General features: G+C 44.7%; 1 protein-coding gene and 1 long non-coding RNA gene across 2 annotated transcripts; both read left to right on the forward strand.

Moving 5' to 3' along the window:
- Positions 1 to 5,351: 5,351 nt before the first annotated feature.
- On the forward strand, positions 5,352 to 11,966 carry LOC310845611 (uncharacterized protein). The gene is made up of 3 exons (XM_083740865.1): positions 5,352 to 5,498; positions 7,574 to 9,001; positions 10,481 to 11,966. The coding sequence occupies exons 1-3, from the start codon at positions 5,494 to 5,496 to the stop codon at positions 11,895 to 11,897; spliced, it is 2,850 nt and encodes a 949-aa protein (XP_083596991.1). The 5' UTR covers positions 5,352 to 5,493; the 3' UTR covers positions 11,898 to 11,966.
- A 52-nt stretch (positions 11,967 to 12,018) lies between these two features.
- On the forward strand, positions 12,019 to 12,645 carry LOC310844551. The gene is made up of 2 exons (XR_014564182.1): positions 12,019 to 12,465; positions 12,500 to 12,645. It is a non-coding gene; the product is annotated as an uncharacterized lncRNA (long non-coding RNA).
- The last annotated feature ends 8,758 nt before the right edge of the window (positions 12,646 to 21,403 follow it).

Genomic DNA, 21,403 nt, shown 5'->3' on the forward strand with positions numbered 1-21,403 from the left:
ATGTTGAGGGGTATGTATACCTGGGCATACCCCTGGGGGGGGGGGAAGCACTAGGGATAACCCAGACTGAAATTCTCAGGTGCCAGAAAAGGCTATTTATGTATGCAACAACTGCAGCCCTTGTTCTGTTAGCCCCAAAATGGAAAGTGAGCAAGGTCCCAACTAAAGACGGTTGGCGACTTATGTTGACAGAATAAGCACAACTTGCAGATTTAACGTATAGAATAAGAGAGCAAGAAGAACATGCATTTAAAGAAGATTGGAAAACATTTATTGGATATATGGAAAATAACTGTAAACAGCTGGAAATTCTGGCAGCATTAAGACAAATTTAACAGAGTAAACAATTTTTGATGGATGTAAAAGTGGGAAATTGCTTTGAATGTTTATAGTAAAATATGCAGGGATGTATGATATGTAAAATGAACAATGGAAAGAGAAGGGAAGTCATTGGATACAGTGGTACCTCGGGTTACATATGCTTCAGGTTACATACGCTTCAGGTTACAGACTCCACTAACTCAGAAATAGTGCTTCAGGTTAAGAACTTTGCTTCAGGATGAGAACAGAAATCGTGCTCTGGCAGCGCGGCAGCAGCAGGAGGCCCCATTAGCTAAAGTGGTGCTTCAGGTTAAGAACCGTTTCAGGTTAAGTACGGACCTCCGGAATGAATTAAGTACTTAACCCGAGGTACCACTGTATTTTAAAGTTTGTAAAATGCTTATTTGAAATTGTAAAACAGAAAATTTAATAAAAACGATTATATAAAAAAAGAAGTGGCTGTAGTATGTGATCCATTCAATACCACGAGACTGGGAATTGTAGCTCTGAGAGATCGTCACCCTTAACAGACTACAGTTCCCAGGATTCTTTGGGGGACAATGAGACTGTTAATTGTTACACGTGTGCTCTCAGTGTGTGTTGGAGATGTGACCCATGTTGGGATTGGGCTTTTACAGCACATAGAATCATAGAATCATCAGGTTGGAAGGGGTTCCAAGGGTCATCTAGTCCAACCCCCTGCAATGCAGGAATCCTGCCCACAGCCATCCCCGGGTGACCACGAACCCCCAACCTTCTAGTTAACAGCGAGGTGCACTGGTCCATTGCGCCACAAGGAACTGGGCACACGTTACTGACTTGGCTCTGAGAGCCCCAGGTTGGTGAACATTTTTGGTTTCCTGTGTGTTAGCAGAAATCCCAACAGAGTTGCAGTGGTTTGAGTGTCAGGGCTAGAAGGAGACCCAGGTGTGAATCCACTCAGCCATAAATCTCAGAGTGACCTTAAACCAGTCATTGAACTCTCAGTCTTGCCTACCTCACAGGGTTGTTGTGAAAACAAAAGGGAGGGAACACACCAGAAAGAGAAAGTGGGAGAAGAAACAGATGGTGAGGGAGATGCTACCTGGATGCTCTTCTGGTAAGAAAATGCAAACAAAAGGTGATGATGACTTGTCCACTAAAAGGGTCTGAGATTTGGACCAATGAAAACGAGTTCACTAATATTAAGAAAAGTAGCATGCCAATCCCTGTGTGGGAAAAATGTGGCAAGACACTAGCAAATGAAAGTGTCCGTTGAGGCATTGCAGTGGGCGGGGGGAGCATAGCAGTTTTTAACAAAAGCCACTTGATTTCCGCCCTCCCCCCGCCCCGTCCCCAAATAATAGGCAACCAGTTTTTAAGAGCAAGAAAACTTTGAACCATCTATGACAGGAAGAATGGACTGATCCAACTTGTTCACAAAGTTGCTTCAAATGTAACTTTGATAAACCACTTTCTTCACAGAGAAACCCTAGCTTCCAAGTAGGTGGACCCTGTTCTAGAAAAATGTGTGAAAATTAAGAAAATTGTTAATTTAATCAAAAGCAGTACTCTTCATACAAGTTCTCTGCAAAGGAGTGGGTTCTGCACTCCAAACTCTTCTTACGCATAAAAGTGAGGTGATTGTCAGGAGGACAGTTGCTCACAAGGCTGTTCTGGTTTTCTTCAGAAATAAATAATCAGCATGTGCTTCGTTTGACAACTCATGGTGGCTTTTACCACATTTGACTGGTTTTTGAGTGGTTGACTGGTTGATCAAAAAGTAAATAATTGTTTCCGTCAAAGGAGAAGTTATGTAATATGTAGAGCAGTTAACTGGTTCTGTGCCTATTTCCCCCAAAAAACTGTGTGAGGGTGTACAGTGAGTACAATTATTCACTGTGGACACAGAGGCACTGGAATCAAGATATGAGTTACAAGAACAGTTCCTTGAGCTCTCTTGTGACACAACCTTAAAAGGGAAATTTCAGCAAGTAACATTACCAAAGTTTTGGATTTCAGTGACTAAAGAATACATACCCAGAATTGGCAAATGAAACAATCATCCACCCGCTGCTATTTTGTATACCACTTGTCTTGTGATCAGACATCTCAAGAATCATGATCCAAAAAACAACAGTTTAGCTACATGGAATGAGATGTGACTTAGCCTTTCTAATATCACTCATCACTGGAATGAAATCTGGAACAACAAACATGCCCAGATGTCTCACTGAAATTTTGAGCAAGTCTGGGGGAAAAAACCCACTGGTTTTCAATAGCTTCTCAGCATTTGGGCAAAGAACAACTGTAAAAAAACCCACTGGTTTTCATCTACATAGTAGCAATACTAAGCTTGCTCTGTAAATTGCCATTTTAGGATTAATCATGTGCCTTATTAGTGCTATTAAATATAAATAAAATATGAATCTGTGGAAGTAGGTGCCATGTTGCAGGTTGGGAGTCAGAGGTGGGTCTTGGGTCTGGACCATTTGAAACCCACTACTCTAAAGCATAGAAGTGAAATTCTTAAGAAGGTTTATTGTTTTGTCTCACAATGGCTCTGAATACCGTAGAGCTTTAACAACGAACATATTCTAGCCAAGATGATGTAGTAACACTGGACAAACAGCTGGTTTCTATTTCTGTTGAAAACACAAACATAACTACCAAAGAAAGGTCACTATGTTAGTTTGTGGATATCACAGCACCACCCTGTGGTGCATAGGCAAATATGGCATGATGCCTTGTTTGAGCAAAGCCTCAAGTCCTTTTTTCTTTTGTTGTAAATAAAATGACTGTATGCACTCTATACAACATCTTCTATAATCCAAAGGACTGTATTCCTTTTACACAGCATCTTTGTGATCCAAAAGGATCACTTTCTTGCTAAAACATGCTGTTTGGTGGATTTTGGTTGTACTTGTTTTGTACTCTGAATTTTCATGAACTTGAGCCCCAAGAGCTGTGCAGGAGTCCTGGAGCCTTGGACTCTACTCACTGCTTTGGCTGTTGCCAAACAGAGGAGCAAACCCTAGGCTGGCTGGACCCTTCCTCCTGGCTCTCTTTATCTCCCCTCCTGCATTCCCTGCCTTACTGCTAAGGATGGGCAAAGGGGAGCAGCTTTGGGGCATCTTCCATGTTGCAAGGAACGAATGGTTCCAGAAAACTGGGGTGGGTGGGTGGGTGGGTGGAGAGAGGCGGATTCAACATATTTCCTTTTTGCAGAAAGGCAGCAAAACAGATAACTTCTTCTTTTTAAGTGCCTGAGGCATACTGTGTAGATGGTGAGCTGTGTCTGGTTTGCTTTGTCCTTTACAAATTTATGCAGGCCTATTTTAACACACACATGCAATCTGATATGGTAAAATGGATGGGTGGATCACATGTATTAAAAACAAAAAGAGGACACCCCCTGAATAAAATAAACATGTACAGAGAACCAAAATTACGTAACAGTGCAATGTTGGGTAATCCTTACTTTCACATCTGAGCACACCCGAGGGTGGGGGTGATGTAGGCCTTGGCTAATCTGCTTCCTCCTTTTTTGCCTGGACTGGTAGATAAGTTCTACTGACACCGCTTTTCTTCCAAATTCAGACCCCAGCGGGCAAACTAAAAGTGCACCACTAGGTTGGTGGCATCAGGCTAGCTGCCTCCCTCCACTCAGCATCTACTAAGACTGCCCGACAGGCACTCCTCACTCCCTGCCATCATTTGCATGGATATGGCTACCCTGAGCAAGCAAACTAGCACACAGCTAGTCTCAGTGGCATTTCAAATTGATGTCCACTTCAAACTGCATGTGTGCAAGCAAGCACCACATGCTTCCCCTGGCCAGGTGCATCTGTGTGGAGGACATACACATGCAAAACAACAACAATAACAACCACCACCACCCAAAAGGCATATATACATATAGCGAGAAGGGAAAACCATTCATGCAGTACCATCCTATCTATGTATTAACTGAGAAAGAAGCCCCATGTGACTTACTAAGAGGGGTAGAAAAGAAATTGGATACAGTTTGGATTTAAAGGCAAAGTTACCAATAATCTGCACTTTCCAAAACATCATGTGAATTGAAACAGCCATTCTTCACAATTCACACTTCCCTGAATTTTCCAGTGCAGTTCTCCATCCATCTCTTAAGTTTCACTTTCCACTTAACTATCCTGTTTTGTACTACAGGAGGCAACTATTTAAAACAGTTGAACTGAACAGAAGCATACCCCTTCTGTACTCAAGTGTGGCTCAGGCTGCAAATCTACAGTATATGCACACACTGCAGGGCTCACTTGTTTTTCAGCGTGTATAGGATTCAGCTTTTACTCCCTGGTAGTATGGCGCTGTGGGTTAAACCACAGAGCCTAGGGGTTGCCAATCAGAAGGTCGGCAGTTCGAATCCCTGCGATGGTGTGAGCTCCCATTGCTCGATTCCAGCTCCTGCCAACCTAGCAGTTTGAAAGCACGTCAAAGTGCAAGTAGATAAATAGGTACTGCTCTGGCGGGAAGGTAAACGGCGTTTCCGTGCACTGCTCTGGTTTGCCAGAAGCGGCTTAGTCATGCTGGCCACATGACCCGGAAGCTGTACGCTGGCTCCCTCAGCCAGTAAAGCCGCAACCCCAGAGTCGTCCTGGGGTCCCTTTACCTAGTATGTTAAAAATTGCACCTTTCTCCTCTCTTGTACAGCAACTCAGGGTCTGTAGTGACCAAGTGAAAGGGAGGACATGGCTCTAGCACCTATAACTAACAGACTGCATAGAAGAGGGGAATTTCAGCAGGATTAGCTTGTCAGGCAAAAGAATCTGACCCATCAAGTCAATTCTAAGGCTGCTTAATTTTTTGGTGATTTGTCATACAGCCATCGCTACAGTTTCCACTTTAAAATACACCGAAACTCCCCCACCCATGGGTACAGCATATAGCCAAACATTTAATCACTGATGTAGTCTAGTCTAAACAGTGTCATGGGATCAGAGGAACAGAAACAGATTCCCCCTTTTTTTTAGTTTCTGTTTCCAGAATCTTGAGCTCATATGTTTCACTTTCCATTTTCCTTTTACAAGCAGAGAACAGATTCTGATAAGTACTGTGAAGGACTATAAAGAGGAAAGAGCACTCCCTACCATACCCAGTTTTTTGGGAAGCGGAAGGTCAAGTTTCATTACACCTTATAAGCAATCTGAGATTATGGGGTAAGTAACAAATAATAGGTTACTGTGTACAGTGCTTGCTTCTTGTTTATATTATTCATATGAATGCTATAGATAAAGAGACGCTTTTTTTTTTTGCTTTGCTAGATAAAGAAATATAGATAACAAAATATGGAGCTTAAAAATTACTTGAGGAAGGGCATTTGAGACTGGTTGCTATCACAAAAAAGATCCACTGTGGCATTGTCACCAATTCATTGGTACTGGTATGGCTAGCAGGATCTCCTCAGAAAAACTTAAAAGATTGGCTTACCACGTAACCACCTCACCTACTTGGTTTTGTAGAAAGTTGCCCATGTAGGAATACTTCTCTGCCTGACTCACCAATTACAGTGGTACCTTGGGTTACATACGCTTCAGGTTACATACACTTCAGATTACAGACTCTGCTAACCCAGAAATATTACCTCGGGTTAAGAACTTTGATTCAGGATGAGAACAGAAATCGTGCTCTGCAAGCGTGGCGGCACCAGGAGGCCCTATTAGCTTAAGTGGTACTTCAGGTTAAGAACAGTTTCAGGTTAAGAACAGACCTCCGGAACGAATTAAGTACTTAGCCTGAAGTACCACTGTAGCTGCATTTTTTTATTCAGAAAGCCTCCTTCTCAATAAACAGCAGAGAAATGCAGTGAACTGGTGATTCAGGATGAGATCTATTCCTGCCTGGTTAGCTTCTCTCTGTCCTTTGGTATAGATATGCACGCTCTCGGCATGCATCAATGACACCAAGCTGAGGAAGTGGGATCTAGGTGCATGAGTGTACACAAAAGGCAAGCAGAGAGTGTGTGAATTTGAGTGTGTATGTGTTATTTAGCCTCACACACTTTGGACCCTAGTTGTCATGGGTCCAAGGCCTCTTGACCAGTGGTGGAGCTGGGGGCTTTGGTACCTGGAGCGGCGGGGCCGGACTATATTGGGGGGGGGGGGAATGAACGAATTCCTATGCATAGTATGCACACCAGGCAGGCCCCACAAATAACCCACAGGTGCATTTTAAAAGGACACATTTGATGCAAGAGCACCAGGCAGAAAGGGTTTTCCGATTTTTTTAGCGGCTTCGCAAGACGAATTTCCCTATGGGCTTGCTTCGCAAGACGAAAGCCCATAGGGAAATCTCCGGGGACAGCGGGGAAGCGCAGCGCGCCTTCTCCTCTGTTCCCGGACGTGTCCTGAAGGCTTGCTGGTGGGAGGAGGGTTTTTCCTCCCCACCGCCAACATTCAGAAGGCTGTTCTGAAGGCTGGTGGTGGGAAGAAAAGCCCTTCTCCCCTGCCAGCCTTCAGAAGAGTTCCTCGCAGGGCTCTCCAAGCTGCAGATAGCAGCCTGCTGCTCCAATCTGCAGCTTGGAGAGCCCTGAGGGGAAGTCCTGCAGGGCTCCCCAAGCTGCAAATGTCTGCCCCGCGCGAGGGGCGCTCTGCTTCAGCAGCCCTGCAGGAACTCTTCTGAAGGCTGGCGGCGGGAGAAGGGCTTTTCTTCCCACCACCAGCCTTCAGAAGAGTTCCCCGCAGGGCTCTCCAAGCTGCGGATAGCAGCCTGCTGCCCCTATCCGCAGCTTGGAGAGCCCTGCGGGGAAGTCCTGCAGGGCTCCCCAAGCTGCAGATGTCTGCCCCGCGCGAGGGGCGCTCTGCTTCAGAGCGTCCCTCGCACCGGGCAGCAGGCTGCTATCCGCAGCCTAGGCAGCCCTGCAGGAACTCTTCTGAAGGCTGGCGGCGGGAGAAGGGCTTTTCTTCCCACCGCCAGCCTTCAGAAGGCTGTTCTGAAGGCTGGCGGTGGGGAGAAAAGTCCTTCTCCCCCCCCCCCCGCCAGCCTTCAGAAGAGGTCCAGGGACAGACTGTCCCCGGACCTGGTCTGAAGGTGGTCTCCCTTAGGAACGCATTAATTGATTTTCAATGCATTCCTATGGGAAACCGTGCTTCGCAAGACGAAAAACTCGCAAGAAGAAAAAACTTGTGGAACAAATTAATTTCGTCTTGCGAGGCACCACTGTAATGATAAGCTTTCATCAGCCTTTCTTTGCAACTCAGTAATGTGTCTGTCTCTTTTTATTCTCATTGTGTAGTGACATTTCCAATGATCCTTTATATGAAATACTGCAGCAGATGGACTGCCATTTTACGTGGACATTGCTGGAGGAAGACATTGATCTTGACGAATTAGAGGGAAGAATTGCTGACCAGATTAAGTTTTTAGTGGGCAGAGTTCAACATTACAACCTGCTGGCCTATGTGAAGTACTTGAATGGCAAGAAAGAAGAGGCTCTGGAAAATTTACAAAAAGCTGAAGAGAATGTAAAAATAGAGGACCCAGAAGAAGTCAAAAAGGCAAGCCTTGTTACATGGGGCAACTATGCTTGGATGTACTACCTCATGGGCAAACCTACAGAAGCACAGACCTACATAAACAAGGTGGAAAGTACCTGCAAGGAAAATGGAAGTGCCTATCCTTATAGGATGGAACTCCCACAGGTGTCCTGTGAAAGGGGGTGGGCACAGCTAACGTTTGGCCAGAATTATACTGCCAAAGAGAGCTTTGCAAAGGCCCTGGAAAAAGAACCTGAAAACGCAGAATTCAATTCTGGCTATGCAACCTCAGTCTATCACCTGGAGAAAGAGTATGAAAAAAGATCTGCTGCAGTAGGTTCATCTCTGGAGCTCTTGAAGAAGGCAGCAAAACTGAATCCGGATGATGCCTTTGTCTTGTCATTCCTTGCATTGAAGCTGCAGGAAACTAGGAAAGTGGAAGAAGGAGAAGAGCTCATTGAAGCAGTGCTAGCCAAACACCCTGGCCTTCCTTATGTGATGAGGTACGCTGCCATGTTTTACAGGAAAAAGGGTGATGTGGAAAGAGCCCTGGAGCTTTTGAAGGAGGCATTGATCTTGACACCAAACTCAGGCATCCTACATCACCAGATGGGGCTTTGCTACAGAGCACAGTATTTTAAAATCAATGGATCAAAAGACCCATATCAAGACAGAGGACAGGTGGCAGAACTGATCAGACTGTGCATCTTTCATTTCAAAGTGGCAGTGGAATTGAAAACCAAATTTTTTCATGCTTATCTGGACCTTGCAAATATGTATGCAGAAGGGAAAGAGCTCCAGAAAGCAGAGGAGACATTTCAGAAAGCATATGCAGTAAGGAAACTTACTTGTTCAGAGGAACAGGAGCTCCACTTAAATTATGGGCACTTTCTGGAAAATCACAAAAATTCAAAATCTGAGGCTGTTGAACACTATCTGGCCGGGCTGAGGATTGAAAATGAATCATTTGAGAGAAATAAATGCAAATGGAATTTGAAGATGTTAATAGAAAAGAGAATTAAGGAAGGTCCTGCAGATACTAAGAGTTTGGGAATCCGTGCATTCATTCACCAGCTCGATGGAGAAAAGCAACAAGCAATTGAGTGTTATGAACAAGCTCTGGAAACGGATCCTGAGAATGAAGAATATAGCAGAGTCCTCTTGGAGTTGAGGCTTTTTGTACAAAGGTAAACATTTCTACATGTGGTGCTTTATAGTGTGTAGAAAGGTAAACATTTCTACATGTGGTGCTTTATAGTGTGTGTGTGTGAGAGAGAGAGAGAGAGAGAGAGAGAGAGAGAGAGAGAGGACGGACATTCACCATCTCCTTGTTCCACATTATTGCATTATTATTCCATTACAGTCCAGGAACTGAGTTGATGCTGGTCTGGTTAAGGCTAAGCATTTTACTGTTTTGGATGTTATTGCTCTGACCACTATATTTTATAGCCTCCCTTAACAAATTATTACTGTAGCCACTCCCTTAATAGATTGTGGTAATTATGCAAGAGTAAAGTGCATGCTTCATTGTATGAAAAAGCCCTTGCCTGAGGAAAGCTAGCATTTCATAGGAAAAGGTTCTAGCCTCACTCCCCACCCCCCCCACCCCAGGATTTGCTAGTTTTTCAATGGGCAGGGACAGTCTAAGCTTGTTCTCCCATATGCACTTTGTAGTGAGCTGTCCACAGACACTCGGCTTGCAGGAGGCCATGAGCACATGCTGGCTCTGTTCCAATTTCTCCCAGGCAGTACACTCACTCTACCCCATAAATTCTTGCACTGAGGGGGAAGGTCTGCAGGGCCGTTAAACAGTGGTAGAAGGCATACTTTTCATGTACAACATCCCAGGCTCAATCCCTGATGGAGCTGGGCAAGATTCCTGCTTGAAACCCTGGGGAGCCACAGCCAATCAGTGCTGATGCTAATGGTTTATTGACACCAATGCATAGTGCATTTCCCAGGCAGAAAAACTGGCAATTCATCTCTGGCTTGAATTTCATTCTAAGACGGGAGATAATTTGCGAGTTTTTAAAATTGACCTCTCAGTTGAGGCGGGCTTTTACTGGCAACCCTAGTTAGGATGGTTGACTAGATGGAGGCTTGTTCAAATCTAGCAAAACCTTTTTAGGTTCTTAAAACAAAAAGCACTTGTTTGATGTTTGTAAATGCCAGCATACAGTAAACCTTTCTGACAAGATTTAGTTACTCTTTAGCTCGGACATGGATGACACATGTCTCACAGGGCTTACATGTAGAATATCGTTTTATTTCATTTCACTTTTTAATTTGTATACTGCCCTTCTATATTACTATACAAAAGGCAGTTTACAGCAAACTTCACAACAAAGAACACACACCTTACAATAATCTGATCCAATACAAAAAGTCATAATAAAACATAACTTTAAAATGGAATGACTTATAGCAAATAATATCAGGTGAATACATATCAGAAGAATCCAGTCCAGACCCACCAAGATAGCACAGCAACTAGTAAGTGTAAGCTATAAACATGGAAGGAAAACCAAGAGGTTAAAAAATGCACAAATGAAGTCAGTTGTCAAACACCTTTCTAAAAAAAAGGATAATATGCAGGAATGTGCTTTCTTTGCAAAATTTTAAAGGGCCTCTCTCTCACCTCCTCCCCCCCCCCCCCCATTTTGCAGTGAAAAACGTTTATACGAGATCCTTCAGCAGCTTGAATCCCATTTTACTTGGGCAGTGTTGATGGAGGACATGGATCGTGATGAATTAGAGGGAAGAATTGCTACAAAGACTGAGCATTTACTATCCAACATCGGAATTTATAACCTGCTGGCATATGTAAAATTCTTGAATGGCAAGAAAGAAGAGGCTCTGGAAAATTTACAGAGGGCTGAAGAGGCTGTTAAAATAGAGTACCTGGAAGAAGTCGAAAAGGCAAGCCTTGTTACATGGGGCAACTATGCTTGGGTGTACTACCGCATGGGCAAACTTACAGAAGCGCAGACCTACATAAGCAAGGTGGAAACTACCTGCAAGGAAAATGGAAGTGCCTCTCCTTATAGGATGGAACGCCCACAGACGTACTATGAAAAGGGGTGGGCACAGCTAATGTTTGGCCAGAATTATACTGCAGAAGCCAAAGAGAGCTTTGCAAAAGCCCTGGAAAAAGAACCTGAAAACCCAGAATTCAATTCCAGCTATGCAATCACAGTATACCGCCTGGAGGATTTTTATGGGAAAAAATCTGCAGCAGAAGGCTCATCTCTGGAACCCTTGAAGAAGGCAGCAAAACTGAATCCAGATAATGCATTAGTCTTGCCTCTCCTTGCGTTAAAGCTGCAGCAAACTAACAACACTGAAGAAGGGGAAAATTATATCAAGGAGGCCCTCGAAAAGCACCCAAGCTCTCCTTACGTGCTGAGGCATGCAGCCATTTTTTTTAGGAAAAAGGGTGACGTGGAAAGAGCCCTGGAACTTTTGAAGAAGGCATGGAGCTTGACACCAAACAAAGCCTTCCTGAATCACCAGATGGGGCTTTGCTATAGAGCAAAGTATTTTAATATTAAAGGATCAAGAGACAGAGAACAGATGGCAGAATTGATCAGGCTCTGCATTCTTCATTTCGAAGAGGTGGTGGAGGGCAAAACCAAATTCTTCAGTGCTCACCTGGATCTTGCAAACATGTATGCACAAGGGAAAGAACTCCAGAAAGCAGAAGAGACTTTTCAGAAAGTGTTTACAATGAGGAAACTTACTTGTTCAGAGGAACAGCAGCTCCACTTCAATTATGGGCGCTTTCAGGAATACCACAAAAAATCAGAATCTGAGGCTGTTGAACATTATCTGGCCGGGCTGAGAATTGAAAGCGAATCATTTCCAGGACATCAATGCAAGCGTAATTTGAAGAAGTTAATAGAAAATAAAATTAAGAGAGGTACCACAGATGCTAAGAGTTTGGGTATCCGTGGCTTCATTCACCAACTTGATGAAGAAAACCATCAAGCAATTGAGTGTTATGAAAGAGCCCTGGAAATGGATCCTGATAATGAAGAATATTTCAGTGCTCTTTTGGAGTTGAAGTTTTCTGTACAAAGCTAAACATTTCAATATGTGGTACTTGGTACTCTTCCTTCAAGCTATAATATATATATATATATATATATATATATATATATATATATATATAAATATAAAATTTAAAATATAAAATATAAATATATATATATATATATAAAATTTTCTGTTTTACTATTCTAAATACCTATTTAAATGTCCTTAAAATATCAGTGACTTCCCTTCTTCTCTTTCCAGGGTTCATTTTGCATATCTTAAATCCCTGCATATTTTACATTAACTAAACTATTTAGTATTCCATTATTACATCCATCAAAACTTATTTACACTGTGTTAGAAACTTTTAGGGTTGTGAGATATTAATATATAATGCTTTTAAAACATGTAACATAACTCCTTTTGTTTTTAGGAGTGAAGTATGGTAAGCTGTGTTTTTAGCTCTGTTGAATTGAAAACTTAAATTGTGAGCTTTGCAGAGCAGAATGCATCAAGTTCAGTAAGAAATAGTTCAGGTATGCAGGGTAACCAGAGCATAATAGTTACATCTGTGTCTTGGTTTGTATGTGACTGGATTTTGCTGGCTATGAAACAGGTTTGACGTAGCACAGTGATGGTGAACCTTTTAGAGACTGAGTGCCCAAACTGCAACCCAAAACCCACTTATTTGTTGAGAAGTGCCAACACAGCAATTTAACCTGTATATCTCATTTTTTGTGTGTGTTTCACGTTTCTTCGTTATGACTGCAGTTCTAATAAATAATCCTTTATAAAAGTTATTGCATTATATTCTTCATTAAATTATCTTTGCATTGATATATAATTTTATGGTATAAGTCAGTGGTTTTTTTCCTAAAAAGAAATGTTTAGGGGTACTCTCATTTTGACTCCAGAAAATCACCACAGGGGGTGGGGGAATAAATACAGTTCAAATCAGGGAAAATAAATACAGTTCAAATTGAGAAAAATAAATACAGTTGTACCTCAGTTTTCGAACAGCTTAGTACTTGAACTACTTGGAACCTGAACACTTCAAACCCGGAAATGAGTGTTCCAGTTTTGGAACTTTTTTCAGAAGCTGAACATGCTCTGTTCTGAATATAACTTCCATTTTGAGTGCCACACTTCCGTTTTCCTAGTGAGGGAAGGCAGGCCGGGCGGTAAGCCAGCAGGTAAGGGATGTCACTGCCACCCCTCCCCCCAGCCTGCTCCTGCTTGCTCCTCTAGGCAGCATTGCTGCTTGCACAGGAACGAGTTGGATCGGGGCTGCTCAGCTGGGGAGGTGCAGGCTCCATCACACTTTCCATTGAGGGGTTCGCAGCAGCTTCTCAAGGGAGAAGTTTAAAGGAGCCCCCACCTCCACATCAGAGCCTCTGCACCACCTGAAGGCAGCCAGGCTGAATAGTTGCTGGGGTTGGGGAAGGTGGAGGCAGCCCAGAACCTGCCTCTGAGAGCCCCTGCACCACCTGAAGGCAGCCAGGCACTCCTCAACTGAGCTGCCTGATCCCGCTCCTACTTGCGTGCAAGCAGGAGTGGAGGCAGGGATCTCTTGGCATGAAGCCTCCGCTCAACTTCTGAGAGATCCCCGCCTCCACTTCTGCTTGCACGTGAGCCCTCCTCTCCTCCTCCTCCCCCACCCTCAGCCCTGCTGGCGCAATGGCACATGTGCCCACAGAAAAGGCTCTGAGTGCCCTCTCTGGCACGCATGCCATAGGTTCACCACCACTGACCTAGCAGATGAGTAATCTGGCAATCTGGATTTTTGCGACAACGAGAGGCATGAAATTGGATTTGTGGTTGTGGCAGTCATGTACACAGAAGATCTGAACCACCACAGTTCAGCTCTGACACTGAGGTCCTCCTTCGAGAGCCTCCTGGTGGTTCCCTCGTGGGGAGAAGTGAAGTTACAGGGAACCAGGCAGAGGGCCTTCTTGGTAGTGGCACCCACCCTGTGGATCGCCCTCCCATCAGATGTCAAGGAGATAAAGAACTCTACAACTTTCAGAAGACATCTGAATGTTTTTATATCTGTTGGAAGGCACCCAGGGTGGCTGGGGCAACCCAGTCAGATGAGTGGAACACAAATAATAAAATTATTACTATTATTATCGAGAGCCAGTGTGGTGTAGTGGTTAAGAGCGGCAGTCACATAATCTGGGGAACCGGGTTCGTGTCTCCGCTCCTCCACATGCAGCTGCTGGGTGACCTTGGGCCAGTCACACTTCTGTGAAGTCTCTCAGCCCCACTCACCTCACAGAGTGTTTGTTGTGGGGGAGGAAGGGAAAGGAGAATGTTAGCCGCTTTGAGACTCCTGAAGGGGAGTGAAAGGCGGGATATCAAATCCAAACTCTTCTTCTTCTTCTTCTTTATTATGCTGGCGGAGCCGAGGGAGATTAACACACCTACATGCCAGCTTTAACGTTCTCCAGCCTGGCACTGACCAGCAGCATTTTCAATCCAGCGGTGGGGCTGTTGCCAAGAAGGCAGATTGTCTATTTAGTAGTGGTGGCTGCCCTGTGGAACACCCTCCCATCAGATGTCAAAGAGATAAACAACTATCTGACATTTAGAAGACATATGAAGGCAGCCCTGTTTAGGGAAGTTTTATTGTATTTTTAATATTTTCTTGGAAGCAGCCCAGAGTGGCTGGGGAAACCCAGCCAGATGAGCGGGGTATAAATAATAAATTGTTGTTGTTGTTGTTATCCAGGCTATTTGAATTGGAGGACAGAATGGGGGGGACCAACATGCTACTGGGGTGGTGTGCTGGTCCCAGGGGGTTACTATGCGGCATAGTCTGAGTCCAGTCCGAGGTCGAGGGTATGGCATGGAGGCTGTCCGTCAAGGCTGAAGTGGGGTCCAAGGCAAGGAGTCAGGTGAGGTCAGGAACTCTGACAGAAGAGCAGGACAGGTTACCGGCAGGAACAGGTTACCAATAATGTTGCTCCCGCAACCTGGAACTGGGCTGGCTGGCTTTTATCTGCCCCGAGGCATAGGGCGGTCCACAGGTGACTCGCCTCTCCTGGCCTGGAGGCGAGCACTCCTTCTGCAAGAACTTAGTTCCCTCCGCCTCTATGCCCTGAGCCTCTGCATTTCAGGAGAGGCTGGAGGGTTACCGGACGCAGAGGCAACCTCCTCCTCCCCTGACAGGGTTGAGAGTGGAGCACCTGCAGGCAATGGGTCCTCCATCACCTCAGGAGCAGACTCAGCTGGTGCCTGCTCCTGAGGATCCGGCACAGGTGAGGACCTTTCAGGTTGAAGCCCCAGCCCTGGCTCAGCTGGTCCTGGAGGTGGGGACTCCTGTGCAGGCTGGGATTCCTCAGGTTCAGGCCATCACAGGTGGCCTCTTTCAGGATAACGGAACTGCCTCCCCCTCTGCATGTCTCTCTCTCTGACTCTGGTGGCTTCTCACTTCCTCCCCTCTTTTGAAAATGCATCCCTCCTTCCCTCACCAGCACTGTAGCATTTCAGCAACTGCAGGGAAGAGATTGGATGTTTGTAAGTTTCCTCATGTCAAAATGCCCACGGCTTGGGGGAAAGCTAGCATGCTGCGCGAAAAGCCTCATCTTAGTTTTTCCATGTACATTCTAACCTTGTCAGTAGGCGGTGCTGTTGTCTAGGCAGTTTTCTTAAGAAGAAAGAAGTCTGTTCTTTAGCATTCCTTACAGCTGCATCAGCCAAGACGAAAACTGGTTCTAAATTGCAGTGGGAACAGAGTGGGTGCCGGTGCCTCTCATTGCACCAGAAGCTTCCTTTCGGAGGTTCCTTACTCTGAAAGGTGGTCATCCCGATTGCTGACCTTTGCGGGGAGGGAGGGAGGCGAGTGCAACCCTGAACACCGCTGACCATGGAAGCAGCTTAAGGAAGTAGGAATATTACAGCAACTTCTGTATCATGGGGATAGTGGTCTGTAGTTTAAACAAAGTCCCCCGACAGCAATCATGTTTTCCTCACAAAGTCCTAGCTGAAAGCAAGAACTACTGTATATGCTGCTACATCTTTCTGAGTGGACTCCTGCTTCTCAAGTACGCTAAAAATCTTTATTGTTTTATATAGGCAGTTCTCATTTCCACCCTGGGGTGTGGAAATGTCAAACGGGATCATAGTCTATGGGATTTCCATCTATTTTCCCTATCTTTATACTTGTCCTTGTTACTGGACGCAGTGCGTTGACGCTCCAGGCGGCGGCGTCTCATTGGTACTTTGTATTTAGAATTAAAGTGGAAAGGTGATCAACATCAGACCGGAAATGTCTGTATAGGATGGATGTTCATTGCTGTATAACCACCCCACAAACCAACAGCTGAGAAGGTGACTCAGGGGGTTGTAGATTTCCTTAAGGTCTTTTTACCCGGTCGTGACTGGTGGGGCGGGAGGCAGGAAGGTCAACGTCCAAGGGAGCTACAGCCAATGGCAGGCAGAGTCATCACAGCTAGTTATAAGAAAGAAGGCTGGCTGAGGTGGTGGGGCAGTGCCCCATACCCCCAAATAATGCGATAAATAGACTCTGGTTACATACTATTGGTAGCAAGGAAGGACAAATGGTACAGTCGGTGCATTATGCCAGATTTAGCTGCCTGGCAACTGAGCACTGCCACCCTAATAGGACTTGGAGACAGAACTTCTGGAGGAGCAGAGGTGAGCCAGTCAATGATCCCTGCAGGCTCGGCTGTAGAAAGGAAGGAGTCTGTTGCAGGTCACATAGCCAAGCAGGAGGAAGGTTTTGCCAGAGCAGTGAAGTGAAGTCTGAATGGGAGTGCAGGACATCATTTTAATATTTCACCTGGGCTGTCCAAATACCTGAAGTTAGCCCTAGGGGCCCAAGCAACGCAGGTGCAACCACACCCTGAGCTAATCTAGAATATGTTGAGGCCACGTGAAACATACAATGTTGTGTGAAGAGGAAGAAGAAGAAGAAAGGCTATTAAATGCACATGGCACGTACTATTGTGTCCTGTGTGCTTTTGACTGCTGATAACGATCATAAGGGACACATAGGATTTGAGATTTCTTCCTGTGGCCTAAATAGCCTCACAATAGAAAAGGGAGCGTCAAGATGCAGGCAAGGAAGATATCTAAACAGCGCTGTTAAGATTCACTGGCTGAGACCAGGCCAGGGGTAGGCAACCTAAGGCCCATGGGCCGGATGCGGCCCAATCGCCTTCTCAATCCGGTCTGGGAATCAGCATGTTTTTACATGAGTAGAATGTGTCCTTTTATTTAAAATGCATCTCTGGGTTATTTGTGGGGCATAGGAATTCATTCATTTTCCCCCAAAAAATATAGTCTGGCCCACCACATGGTCTGAGGGAGAGTGGACTGGCCCATGGCTGAAAAAGGTTGCTGACCCCTGGACTAGGGAGACTCTGACCAACGTCAACGAAGCCAAGTCAGAAAGTGTCTCTGTCTGCAGCAAGCCCTCTTAGAAGACATTCAGCTGTATAGACTTCCATCACCACAAATGGTTTGGGGCATTTAAAATAAATAAATAAATAATAATGACTGTGGATATATGCGTTTGAGACTTATTGATTTAAATAGGTTTCACCCTCGGTCCTGACTAGTGTTTTTTTGCTGCATTATCACTGTGCTGCCACATTCACCCACCCCCAGAATTCTTCATTCAATACTGTTATCTTATATGGGACTATGAATCAGAGTTTCAGAATATTTGCTCTGATTGCTGAAAAAGCAAACATAATTAAGGCACCAAGTTCAGTGACAAATATCCTTTTCTGTATACTCTGGGTGTGGCCAAGGACACAGTTGATAATGTCGCTGAAAGTAAATAGTCCCATATAAATATTACTAATAATATTACTAATTTAATACTAATACTAATTTTTATTTTTATTTTGTTCCATCTTAGTATTGCTTATAATTCATGAAGCTTACTGCAAATGATGTTTTGGGCTTCTACTTTGGGCTTTTGAATGTGTGACACTGTTCTTTAGTGCTAGGAGGCAGTTACACAGCCCCCACGGCTTTGGGGTTTGTGGGGTCCATTCTGCTTCCAGTGCATTTAAAATTTGTATGAAAGCATTGGGAACCATCATCAGGGGGTCTGGAGCATATTATCTTCCAAATGCCAACAAACCATGGCCATAGTTCCATATTCTGTTGGAATCAAGAGAGGCTGTGAAGGTTTCTGGAAGCAGTGAGGGACTGGATGGGGCCAAGAAACTCAGCCAGAGCCTGAAAAGACACGAGTGCTGTGGGTGGTGGTTGCCGTGTCTGGGAATTGTTCTGGGAGGGGCTGCACTTCTCCTGAAAGAACAGATACATAGTCTGGGAGTACTCCTTGTCAGTGTACTTGGATCTTGTGCCAGGCGCGTGTCTAAATTTTGTTTCTAAATTTAAAACTTTGGTTCAGTAAAGGAGTTTTGACATCTGGGTGAGTTCTCTCTCCCTCAGCTAATTGTTAAGAAGCCCCGAGATTTCCTGCCAGTGTCTTGAGGGCCTAAGTGGCTAGTTTCTTATTTGGAATAATGTTTTTCAGTTGTATTATCATGGGAGTCATCACCAGACTTGGGCTTCTGGAAAGTTACATACAGTAGAAGTCTTTTGACTGGCTGAGGAGATAGGGGCATGGTGCTAAGCAAGGGGGCATTGAGACATTTACTTCACAGTATTCTTTTGCCCCTGTTCTGCCCCTACCCTGAATTTTGTTTCCCAGCTGACGACTTGAGCAACAGCCTAAAAGCATGGGTCCAAGAGATTTTCTGCTTGTACTGTGTTTCCTAGGCACAAGTCAGAGCAGTTTTCCGTTAGTCCTGTTGTTTCCCTGGGAAAACCCACTCTTTAGCACTGTCCGTCCACAGAAAACCCAATTGACTGCTCCAATTCATCAGTAAACAGTAGATTTTTCGGAGTGAAAGTGTCAGAGCAAGAGAAAGTGTGGGCAAGCCCTTACCTAGACTTTGTTATATTTGTGTGTGTTCCTAAATGTTCTGCGTCATCAGTATTAGCCGATATTATTTTTAATCCTTTTATTCCTATTGGGTTACAGGTTCATGCTATGCTATTTTAGTCTTATCCATAAAATATGTATACTTCGCTTTTCTATGGTTATTTTGGGTAAAGCCTTAAGCCTGAACCAGTACCTCAGACCCTTTGCAGCACATTTGGATACTGTATATTTGCCTGAAGCTTCAAGAAGCAGGGGGTGATCCCTTTAGCTTTTGCTTCTTGGAATCTTTGGGATGTCCAGCATACAACTCAAGGATTTCCTGGGATCAAGCTGGCTGGATCAAGCTTCCTGCCTCAGAGGAGTGGTTTACCCTGAGCTCTGGGGGGACTTCTGCCTTCAACACAGACAAGTGTTCCTGGGTCAGGTTTGAACTGCATTGGGGGGAGGCACCTATAAAGTAGATGAACCATCCAGGACATTGGTGGCAGAGTTTGGGATTAAAAATAGCTCTTGGAGCTGCACCATAAGGTAATAAAGTACAGTCGTGCCTTGGAAGTCGAACAGAATCCATTCTGGAAGTCCATTTGACTTCCAAAACAGTTCGGAAACCAAGGCGCAGCTTCTGATTGGCTGCAGGAAGCTCCTGCAGCCAATCGGAAGCTGTGGAAGTTGTGATGGACATTTGGACTCCAAAGAACATTCACAAACTAAAACAATCACTTCCGGATTTGCGGCATTCGACTCACAAAACGTTCGACTCACAAGTCGTTCAAGATCCAAAGTACAACTGTACACATTTTTCAGGTGTTAATGCACAGCTATAATGTTCCTTGCTCTAGTGAACCCTGTCCCTAGTCTGGACTACCATTATGTGCTGTATGTGGGGCTGCACTTGAAGAAGGTACAGAATCTGCAGCTAGTGCAGAAAGTTGCTGTCAGGCTGGTAAGTGAGCCAGCCTGATGGGACCATGGACTCACCTACATTAGTAAAGAAACGATTTGAATGTGCTATAAACATGCAACACCAGATGGTGCCAGAGAGCAGGACATTTTAATACCCATTTTTCCATAGGGTTTATTATTATTATTTTGTTATAACAATCTAATTTCTGACTTATTTAAAGTGTTTCTTTTCCTGTGTATCGATCCGCCCCACGTGTCATTAGTTGGCAGTGAGCTACCAGCCCCAATTCAAGGTACTAGTACTAACATATAAAGCCTGAATGGTTAGGGACACGAGTACCTAAAGAGCATCTCCCCCAATATCAACCATTTTGGACCCTACAATTGGCATGTGAGGCCTGGGTGGTGCTACCAATGGATGCTGCATGTTTGCCATTGGCCTGTTACAAGGAATCTTCAGTGGCAGTTTCCCATCTGTGAAATGCAATCTCTGGTGAGATGCCACTCTCTGACAGACACATTTGATGGCTGGAAGTTGCCATACCTGGCAACCCTGAAATTCCTGGTTGGGAAAATGTTTCAACCATTTTCAAAATGTTCTAAAGAGCTTTTGGGTGGGTGCTTTTAAAGATGTGTTCTTATTGTTGATTGGTTTGCTGCCGTGGAAGGTTGGGAAAGAAGATGAGGAGTTGGTGGACAATATGGGGGGGGACCTGCTTCAAAAACATTTTAAATTTTTCTTTTCTTTTTAAAGAAGTAAATGAGGATGTAATAAACAGGGTTGGAAAATCAGTTCTGCAGTGTAATCCTTACACAGAAACATGTCCCTCTGTACTCAGTGTATTTTAGGCTGCAAATCTGCAATATATATACACGTGGGTGGCGTTGTGTAGGACTTGCCGATCAAAGGGTCAGCGGTTCGATCCCAGCAACGGGGTGAGCTCCCGTTGCTCAATCCCTGCTCCTGCCAACCTAGCAGTTCGAAAGCACATCAAAGTGCAAGCAGATAAATAGGTACTGCTCCAGTGGGAAGGTAAACAGCGTTTCCGTGCACTGCTCTGGTTTGCCGGAAGCAGCTTAGTCATGCTGGCCACATGACCTAGAAACTGTATGCCGGCTCCCTCGGCCAATAAAGCATGATGAGCGCCGCAACCCCCGAGTCGGTCATGACTGAACCTAATGGTCAGGGGTCCCTTTATCTTTACCTACTGTGGGACTCACTTATTTTTCAGCACAAGTAGGATTCAACTGTTGCTCCCTAGTTGTGTGACATAAATTGCACCCTTCCCCTCTCTTTTACAGCAACTCCAGGGCCAAGTGAAAGAGTGGACAGAGCTCTAGCACTTTTAACAAACTCTGCAGAAGAGGGAATTTCAGCAGGTTAAGCTTGTCAGGAAACGTAAGGCAGGTCTTCAATCTGATCCATCAAGTCAATTCTAATGCTGCTTTCTTTTCTTTTCTTTTCTGATTTGGCAGATTTCTTAATACAGTAAATATGTCACACAGCCATCAGTACAGCTTCTACTTTCAACCACACAGAACCCCACCCCACCACTCATGGGCACGATATTCAGACAAAAAAAATGTCACTGATGTAGTCTAGTGTAAACAGTGTTATGGGGTCAGAGGAAAAGGAAACCGATCCCATTCTATCATACCCTCTCGTTTGTTTTTCTAAGTTTCTGTTTCCTAGCTCTTGAGCAGCTAAGTTTCACTTTCC

This window comes from Podarcis gaigeae (assembly GCF_964106915.1).
Source record: "Podarcis gaigeae genome assembly, chromosome: 5".
NCBI classification, from domain to species: Eukaryota; Metazoa; Chordata; class Lepidosauria; order Squamata; family Lacertidae; genus Podarcis; species Podarcis gaigeae.

Excerpts from the sequence above, each read along its gene's own strand:
- LOC310845611 (XM_083740865.1), top strand. Across the intron at positions 9,002-10,480 it reads TTGAGGCTTTTTGTACAAAG|TGAAAAACGTTTATACGAGA; the intron begins GTAAACATTTCT and ends CCCATTTTGCAG.